Source organism: Crocodylus porosus, unplaced genomic scaffold (genome assembly GCF_001723895.1).
Source record: "Crocodylus porosus isolate Cpor-Errol unplaced genomic scaffold, CroPor_comp1, whole genome shotgun sequence".
Classification (NCBI taxonomy): domain Eukaryota; kingdom Metazoa; phylum Chordata; order Crocodylia; family Crocodylidae; genus Crocodylus; species Crocodylus porosus.
Window position 1 is genome coordinate 133,802,098 of NW_017728931.1, and position 10,196 is coordinate 133,812,293.

Consider the following 10,196-nt stretch of genomic DNA (forward strand, 5'->3'; position numbering starts at 1 on the left):
TGATATCTTCTATTAGACCACCTAGAATTTTGCACAAAAAAAAGGTCTTTAAGTGCAAGTTTTCGGGCACAAGCTTCAGGCATAGGAGAAAAGATTGTAAAAGTTTTCCTGGGTAGAAATGAAAGTTCATATTTCATAGGAGAGTTGAAGGTGTGGGGAAATCTCCTGTTTGGAACAATTCATTTTATTTACAAACCTCAAAGTTGTTTGGTGGCAAGCAGGATGTAGTCCTAACATTCTGCTTACCACCAAACAACTTCAAGGTAAACAGAGTAATCCAACTTTTCTCTGAGCCTAATCTGCATGTAAAATGAACCGTTCCAAACAGGAGATTTTCCCACACCTTCAACTCTCCTATGAAATATAAACTTTTACAATCTTTTCTCTTATGCCTGAAGAAAGGTACTCATGCCTGAAAGCTTGCAATTAAAAATTTTTTTTTGAAAAATTCTAGGTGGTCTAATAAAAGCTATCACCTCTACCATGAGTTCTGATTCCTCATGCCTCTAGACCAATACAGTTACAACCTGGATACCTGACAAGATGATACAAAGACATCCCAGCCAGCAGTGCCTCTTACCTGCCAAGATCTTCAAGGTTGCTTTGCTCTTTTAGCAGGTATGCCAGCTGGACAGCCAACTGCTCCTTCTCCTCATGGATCTTCTCTCTCGCTGCCCTCTCAGCATGGAAGTCAGAACAATAAAGCTCCATCTGGTCAGAAAAGGAAATAGAATCACATTCACCACTGCACCCTTACAACAGCTCTAATCCTCCTGGTACACATTATGCCATATGCCAAAGAGTAAAACTCTAGCAGGCACAAAGAAAGTAGGGCTACAGGTCCCAACCAGAATCAGGGCCAGCATTTTGCTAAAGGCTGCACATATTCCTAAGCAGCGAGCCGGCAGTCTACACACAAAAGGTGGGGGAAGAAAGCATCCTTGTCACTGGAGGCCTGTGATGTGAAGAAAGAGAATGAGCAAAATCACATGACCAGAGTTACACAGGAAGTATGTAGTTGGGCCAGAAACAGAACTAAGATTTCCTTAATCGCAAGGCCAGACTTCTTCTTGGCTCTTTGTTGCAAATCTGACAGAAACTGGTAGTAGAGATGCTCACTGACAATAACGCAGCTATCTTAAGCCTATGGGAGGCCAGTAATTACAGTAGTCACACCATCTAACATTTTATCTATGGTGCCAAACTACTTCAGAATTCAAACTCCAGTAGTTCCTACAACTGCCCTCCCTTAAAGGGAACAGACTTGGGAATTCACCCAAATACAGATTCTACAGAAATCTGCAGGGACGAATGAAAAAAAGGGAATATGATCTATTTACAAAAGTGAAGGTATGCACTCAGAGCAAAGGTCTGGAGCATTAAGTATATTCTTCCAGCTTCTGGACAGGGGGAACTAGCCAAGCCTCCTCAAGTTTGCTGAACTACCTGAGCCCGGAGGACAGCCATGGTTTCAAGTTCTTCCTCTTGCTTAGCAGTAGTCTGCTTAACTTCATCCAGTTGAAGTTGTTTTATAGCCAAAGCCTTCTCTGCCAGCTCTAGCTTTTTACTGAGTTCTTCTACCACCGCCTTCTCCACTCTCTCCGACTGCAAGGAAAAGTGATTTTGATCAGTCAAGTGGCCTTCTTAAAGAAACCTCTCCCAGCTCCCTGAGAGTTCCAGGTCCCAGGAGTACAACAGCCAGCTATCATCATTACTGCCTTGAGCAACATTTGATTTAAAATTCATATTGCAAGCATTCTGCTTCGCATTGGTTTAAGTAGTTCCTTTGTGGCATGATATAGGCCACAATGGCAAGGTCTCTTAAACAACACACAAGACAATTCAGAGATAAGATGCAACTGAACTCCATTCATTGCACACGTTGCAGCATATATTGTATGGTACATAACTGTGTGCATTGTAAGTCATGGCAATGAGTCCTAGTTATGGGCAATAGCTCGCTGTGCTAAGATTACACTACTATAATCTATACTAATGTCAAGGCTCTCAGGTTTGGACCAAAAAAAAAAAAATATCAAGCAAACTATATCCAGACTAGTGCATATGCAAGAGAAACATGACTGCACTATTGTTCTCTAGTCGGTAAATTTAGAATGGCTCAAGCAGATGCATGTGGCATAATGTACGCTGTTAAACTAAATCATCTTTGTGATTCAAAAAAGGCTATGTGCTTTCCCAGAGTATGTACTTACTGCATGTGTAATGTTAACAGTGTACACAGCTATGTCAGCATTGCTATTAGAGGTCTGAAAGGAACCAGAGCTAGTCAGTTTTGAAGCTCCTACTAGAAACCTACTCAGAAAGGCACTAGAATTGCTTGCCGTCGCTGGATGTTAAATGCAGGTTAGACAAACACTTGGCTGGGATGGCTTAGGCAAGGATGATCCCGCATTAAACAGGGGACTAGACTAGCTGACCTCCTGGGAGCTGTTCCAGTCATACACTTTTTAGAACTGAGCCTTCAAAATGAAAGGGAGCACAATCTCACAGCTGACCAGCTCTCATCCTTTTTAAGGCTTCTCATAACAGAGGCACTGCTGCTTCCCCCTTCACAGTTTCTGTACCAAATAGCACAATGTAAGTGCATCCCCTGGCCCTTATCTGCAGGGCTGCAAAGCACACACATCACACCTATATGCATTCACAGCACTGTGGTGAGTTTTTATGACACCAGGAGATCCCAGTGTCAAAAAAGCAGGGCAATGCAGCATGAGTTGCCCAAAACCAGAGCCTGGTTGGCCAGAGCCAGGCTCTGGCTGCCAGCCAGGCTCTGTGCACCTGTATCACTGCTGCTGTAGCCCTGGAAGGCCCCCTGCTGCTGCTATTAGTGCTGCTGCTGTTAGTCCCCGAGGAAATGCACATTCCCACTTGTGGGGATGCACTCTTTAAGTGCATATACTTACATTACAAAATAGGGAGTGGGGTTGTGAGGTTCTATGCCCTTTATGGATATGCCAATAACCAGTGTTTGTTATAATGTAAGCAACAGGGAAGGAATCGGGACTAGCAATATGTTTTGCAGTTAAGTGAATTATGCTGTTATTCAGGATGCATATAAATGCAATACACTCTTGTAGATGACAGCTAGTGTTCCGTATTCTTGGTTTTTACCGATTTTCACTGCTAAATTCCCTGATTATTTATTTATTTTTAAGTCATTTGGTTTTTACTGATTTACACCCATTTTTCAGTTCAAATCCCTGTTAGCTAGAGCAAATGGAGAATGGCCCATTTCCCACTCATGCCAGTTAAGAGGGATTTGAACTGAAAAGCGGGTGGTGTCGGTAAGCTAGAAGTGCCACTGTGCTGGTTAAGTGAAACATAGATTTCCAGCTGGATGCAGGGGGTGGGGGTGGTGGCAACAGCCACAGGCAGACCAGGGATGGGGTGAGGGGGTGGTGGTGGCTGCACAGGGGGAGGGGGGGCTGGAGCCACTACCTGGGGCTCCCGGCTTTGAATCTGGGCAGGGCAGGATAGGCCATGGGAATTGTTCCCAGGGTGGGCAGGTCCTACCTGCACCCCAGTGGCTCTGGATTTAGGAGCTGTGAGCCTTCAGCCCCGCCTGGGGTAGGGGGGGACAGGCGGGAGAGCCCAACTCCACTCCCAGTGGCAGGGGATTGGACCTGGGTGCTTGGCACAGGCCCGCAGGGCTGGAGCCATTATCCAGGGACACAGGGCACCCAGCTCTGACCCCGGACAGGGCAGGAGGTGCAGGGGTTGGAGTCGGGTCCCCCTCCCAGTGCTGCTGCCTGCCTCAAGCACCAGGAAGAGCCTGGTGCTGCCGCCAGCCCCAGCCTGCAGTGGCAGCAGGCTGCAGCATAAGCAGGCTGCCGCCCGCTTGCAGCACCCGGAAGAGCCTGGGGCTGGTGGAAGCACCAGGCTCTTCCTGGTGCTCAGGGCGGGTGGCAGCCTACTCTTGACCTGCACGCAGATCCTGGGGTTTGCGCCCCCCCAAGAAGAGCCTGGCACAGCCCCCCAGCCTGCAGCCCTCCTGGGGGGCATGTAACAAGAGCTGTGCCCCAGCCCTATACCCACTGACAGCTCCCTCCACTTTGCTCCCTGCTGCAGCCGCAGAAGCAGCTGATGGGCTTTGCTGCGCCCCTGCCCCTTCCCTTGTCCCAGCCTGATTCCCTCCCTCCCTCATGGACGATTTTTCCTTGATTTAAACTGATTTTTTCCCTTTAGCCCGATTTCATCCCAATTTTTATGTTTTGAAGATAAACCCCCCAAAATTCCTGGATTTTGTTTTTTTAAATAAAAACTGAGAATGTGGAACACTAATGACAGCCTAAAGCAGAGATCAGCACTAGCACAGCAGAGGGGAGACTGAAACGGTGACACCTGTTTTTCCTGGAACAGAAGACTTCAAGGTCTGCCCTTGCCAATGATCACAAAAGTCTACAGTTCTCTGGCATGTGGTCTGGATGGCAAACTGAAGCTTTCAGTCACAGAATTGTTATTACAGATTCTCAGCCCCCGCCAAAATTCACTGTAGTTTCTTTTCATGACCAAATTACCTCTTTGCTTTTCAGTTCTTCGACTGTGCTCACTGCATCAGTGAATTCAGGAAGGAGCTTGCTGTACGCTTCCTGCAAGGCAGTACACTTTGTTCTGTTGAAGGGGGGTGGAGGGGGAGGAGAGGGAGGGAAAAAATAAATAAAAAAAGAGGCCCCTAATGATCCCTCTACCATCTTCCTTTTTTGCTACATTATTCTACCTGTTCCCACTTTCACATTGTTTTCACCTCTAACAAACCTGTCTTTCCCCCAGGTTTAACCCACCAAAAGCAGAATGAGCCCCAGCTGATATATGCAGAGAACTTTTTATGGCTGAGAGAACTGTCTGTCAAGTTCTTTGCCGACTGGCTGCTTGCTCCACCTTCTGCTTCCCCCTACCCTGCAGTATTTTCATCTCAACCTCACGCCACCTTTTCTTCCCCAGTTGTACAATTCACATGCCGCGTGCTGTAATCACATCCTTTGCTTTACACTTCTATGTTGTATACGAGAGGTGTAACAAGCAACATTGGCACCAAGGGCAGAGGCAGTACCTGGGGCAACAGCAGTTATCACTGCTATATTTGCCCTCCCTCAAAATTGATTCCAGGAGCTGTTGCCCTGGTCACACACCTCCAATTATGCTACTGTGTTGTAAGTCTCTCTCCCTGCGCATCTGTCTCATTTGTTTGGATATGCTAGAGATGATCAAATGGCAGAGTTCAAAACCTGATTTCCCCCAAGTTTGAGACTCTGCATGAGAAGCTCCAGTTTGGGCTTACTGCAGAGACTCCAACCTCCCAGACTGAGGAGTTCCAACACCAGCTCCCCTCCAGCAGCACATGGCTGTTTAATGAAAAAGAACATATGAGCGCACACAGCAATTATATTTGAGGTTCAGCTCCATTTTGGACCTTTTTTTCTCCATAGTTTTTTCCTTTACCCTGACCCCATTTCTTCAAAGCACAGCACTGTTTCACACTCACTTTTCTTCTTGTGTTTTGGCTTGTTCCAGCTTAATTTCTGACTGCATGCTCTCCACCTGCAGCTCCAGCTTCTTGATGGTGTACAAGAGCTGCTGCTTCTCATCCTGATCTGTCTGCATAGCAGAGCTTTTTCTTTCAAGAATCTGACACCTGACAGAAGCAAAAAAGGAGAGTGCTTATATTTCCCCATCTCACTCTCTTGACGCAGTTGTCATAATGAGCATCATACAAAGCAAATCTTTAGTTCTGATTAAATTTACCCACAAAGCTTGTTTTATGAAGACTGATGAAAGAAAAACCCATACAGACATCAGAAAATAAAGCTACAGAACCAAAGCCTCGTTTCCTCAGATTACACATTCACAAGGAGATTGGAGCTTGTCTGAAAGTTCAAAAAAATAAGTGCCTACATTGATAGCCTCTTTTTATGCATCTAAATAAGTCTGATTTTCAAAAGAACCAAGAGTTCATTTGCATAAGGCTAGACTTGGCCTTTTGGGGTTTTAGCCAGAATTTAAATCTGTTTGCAGGTAGGGTTGGGGGGGGGGAGGAGGCAAATTTGCATTTGTTTTACAGGGCCCCTTTAGCCTCAGAACAGTGTGATGGGACACGTCTACATGTGCACGAGTTTAGTACCTGTAATAGCAGGTACTAAATACACCATAATCAGTGGTACTACACAGGAGTGCCAGTGCATACTTTTTACATGATGCCAATGCACTGTAGACTAATTCTACTGCACATTAGCACAGCTTTCACCATGACATGATAATGCACAGTAGAATTAGTCTGAGCTTCTAGTGTCTCATCTAGATGTGTCCATTGAATCTGAAAACTAGGCCTTTTGGGTTTGATTTCCTGTTCTGTCCAATTCACTATGCTGTCTCAGTCCTTATAAGAGCCACCACGTTTCATGTTCATGTTTCCCACCTCCAAGAACTGGCACAGAGTTTGGAAGTTAATGTTGATATAATTAGTTGCGCTCCAAAGGAGAAAGATGCTATAAATGCTGAAAATCAGCATTGGTACAATCAAACACCTGAGCCTTACTTTTCTTGAAGCTTCTTCTGAATCAGCTCAGCTTCTTTCAATTTAGAGTGAGCCTCCTGGAGTTCTTTAAACAGAGCAGCCACTTGCAGATTCAGAGTTTCTATTTCACTACCAACCTATTATTGAGAAGGAAAAATTGCACACACACAGACAATGTAAGACAGAATAACTGCAAACCAGTCAGAGGCTTCCCTCAGGCAATAACTGTTCTCTTGCAAGAACAGCACACAACTTTCAACATCAGTAGGCTCTGTGTTCAACAAGGGAATCCCTGTCCAAGTCTTCACAACTACTAAGCATTCCTGCTATAGTTGAATCCTAATTTTGAACACCCCAAACTTTTGTAAAATGGGGAGGAAAAAAAACATTCCCCACAATATCTGACAGATACAAGCAGCTTATAAAATTTACAATAGTGGCCATAATGTACTAGGTCTTATTCAAGCAGAAAAGGTGGTATGTTCCCATCTGAAAGAATTTACAATTTAAAGATGCATCCCACCCAAAAACCCCCCAGATTTAATTAGTGATTGGAATCAGCCTCTGATACAATATGCTTGTTTGTTATAGGCTAAGTTATCCCCAAGCAGACCTGAAACTTGCTCTCATCCATAAGCTACTTTCGTGTAGGTGACAGCAGATGTAGAACATCAGAAGGGACTTGAATGTTGGCTCAGTATGAAGTAAGGTGAGGAATACCCCCTTTTCATGCCTCTTCGATTTTCATCTGAGGGCTGTATCAGGAGGTAGGGAGTTGCTAGATTTTATCAGATGCCTGCATTGTACCCGAACCCAAGCAAAAAACCTCAACCCAAGCAGTCTTTCCACACACACTACATTCTTTGATATAAAACATACGGGTGCGGCATAACAGGAAGCCTTTAGCTACAATATTTCTGAAAGGGTTGAACAAACAGTAACTCCATTCATTTCCAGGATCTAGAGAAATCTGTGGCACAAACCTAGAAGATGAATGATTTCCTGCAGAACTACTGATATCTGTAGGAGAGTATCTTCCTTAGGAGACCCTCTGGCTTCAGGTTCTCATTTAGCCTTCAAACCACACATAAAACATTTTGGTAAAACTTTTCTTGAGTTAATTGACCATAAAGTTTAGTCATCCCCAAACATGCATGCAGACAATAGTGCAAAATACAATTAGAGCCAAACAAAACAGAACAAGACAAAACACTGATTTCAGTGAGCTGTTTATCCACTTGACTGTAAACCAGATGGAATACTTGTCACTGCAGGATGATTTTTTCAGAGACCTACTAATTGTAGGGTCTAACAAAACCAGCACCTTTCATGATCTGAATTTGGACAAGACATTGAATTATGTATGCACTGCAGACTCAGTCAGACCCATCATAACACAATAACACACAAGCTGTAAGGGCCTAGAAAAAGACAAGGGCAAAGGAAATAGTTCTGCAGCATTTGTTCTCTCATCTCATTCTACAAGCGTGGAACAGTCAAGGCAGTTGGAAAACTGTAGGACACAATTACGTACTAATGACTGTTACCAAAACTATCAGTGAGACACCAAGGGCAGAGGCTACAAGCCCAATTCCAATTCTATCCTCCAGCAGCACAACATACCTCAATAAAAGATACAAAAGACTCTTCTATCCTTCTGCCATCATAGCCACAAAACAGCAGCCAACAACAGGATTATTTCATAGTGAACTAACTAATCTGATCAGATTCTATATTTCAGGCTCAAAGATGAATGTACCAGTCAGAAGTTAGGAGCTGTCATCTTTCTTTGCAGAAAACCAAGTATGAAAAGAAAATGGCCATGGCATTAAAAGTGAAGACAAGACCACCAGCATATGTTACTTACTATGGACAAGACTGCTAGATGCCTCCGGTAACATTTGAACACTGTACTTAGCCAAAGTAAATGTATGTACTTCCATTAGAAGTGGGCACAGTCAAAACATTCTTGAGAAGCACGTCTGTCAACCTCACAGAAAAACTGGCTACCCCACATCTCAGAAAAAATGTCAACACAATGTAGAGAGCTCCCCTCAGATATCACCCTACCTCCAGCTTTCCAGTACTGGCTACGAACAGAAAGTAGCTACACCCAAATTTCAGCATCATTTAACTATACTGCTTCTTGAGCACTTTGTAGTTAAGACTAGGACATGGCCCAGTGACAAATACAGAGGTATTTTATGACACCTCTTCTCATGAATATGGATGGAGGCCATTTCCAAGCTACCGCTACCCTGACTACATGACATAGCTTAAAAAGGTAGATACAGTACTATGATGCCATCAGCCAGATCCAGAGTGGTGACAGAACTAATTCTTCATCTTCAAGGGCTTTCACCTGCAGAGTCCCCAGGTGATCAATGGCACTCCCCCCACTCTTTTTCAATATCTACACTGGTGAGAACAGACAGCTTGGAGACATGGTGGAACAACATGAGCCCTGCTGCCAACACCAGCACACTGAGGAAACCCAGCTGTCCACTTCTTTTTTTCAGAGATGCAACCAGTGCCATCAGGAAGACGTCAGATGCCCAAATGAGATTAGTAGTTGGACAAAACATCTGGCTGGAACTGCACAAAATAGTCTGTGTTTGTCACCTTCAGACTGGAGAAGAGTAGCTCCCTGTACTTGGGGCTGAATATGCAATGTGGGGGTTCCAGCTTGGGCAGAATTCAGATACCAATCTGTTAGCTTGCTCAAAGAGCCTCCTGCTTTGTTCTCTGCTGCCCCCATATGAATTTGAGGTCTTAATTAAAAATTAGGACTATTTATGACTGTATCTGCATTCAAGATAGGGGTGTGGCTTTGGGACGATGTAGCTCGTCAAAATTGCATGATTTCTGGGACAGAAATAACCTTCTTTCTAAATATCAAGATCTTTATAGTGCACTGCCTGTGCATTGTGGCTTAAAGCCTGTATAGCCAGCCATGAAGGGATCACCTGAGAGTAAAGGCATTTGTGTCAATAGATGCAATTAAATCTCCTCTTCAGTGAGCATGGTCAGCAGAAATAGGACATGGCTGGGATTTCCCATGACCCATTGATATTTGGCTGCTGTAACCATCTCTTAGGGTCTTTAGATGCTATAGTAATTCAGAACAACTTTTAAGAGTACCCTGTGCTGGTCAGAAGAGTTCAAAGAGTGTTTTTTAGTCCAGTTCCTGAGCTCTGCTCCATACTCTATGGGCACTGCTGAGGATCTATGTATTGTGTCACTCCCCCACTGATAACTGGCACCTACCGTCTCTGAGCTTTTGTCTTCTTCGTTCTCCCATTCTGTTTGAGTCCCACTCTCCAGTTGATCACTAGCCACCTTTTCTAGCTTCAGGAGTCTGAGAAACACAAAGATCCAATGATGTCAGTCTCAACATGCATTTGATAGGAGATACTGAGAAAAATGGATAGTACTCATGAATCGTGCACTGTTGATGTAAATATACTCTGTCATTAGAAAACCCAATAGGAGTCAAAACTCAAAGCCATAAGCACACTGAAAACTGAAGCAAATTTGGTTCAAAGCCTGTATAGCCAGCCATGAAGGGACCAAAGCCTGTACTCAAAGCCATCAGCACTCGAAACCATAAGCACACTGCAAATTATGCCTATGCCTCCCCCATGCATGTACACTATGTACTCTG

General features: G+C 44.4%; 1 protein-coding gene across 2 annotated transcripts in view; it reads right to left on the reverse strand.

The window, feature by feature from the left end:
• OPTN (optineurin) overlaps positions 1–10,196 on the reverse strand; it is a 28,204-nt gene that overhangs the window by 5,206 nt on the left and 12,802 nt on the right. For both annotated transcript variants that reach the window (XM_019543694.1, XM_019543695.1), the window contains exons 6-11: positions 9,800–9,890; positions 6,554–6,669; positions 5,504–5,653; positions 4,539–4,632; positions 1,447–1,605; positions 581–711 (exon numbers count right to left, since the gene is read on the reverse strand). In XM_019543694.1, the coding sequence (XP_019399239.1) occupies positions 581–711; positions 1,447–1,605; positions 4,539–4,632; positions 5,504–5,653; positions 6,554–6,669; positions 9,800–9,890 (741 nt within the window). The remainder of the gene's footprint in view (positions 1–580; positions 712–1,446; positions 1,606–4,538; positions 4,633–5,503; positions 5,654–6,553; positions 6,670–9,799; positions 9,891–10,196) is intronic.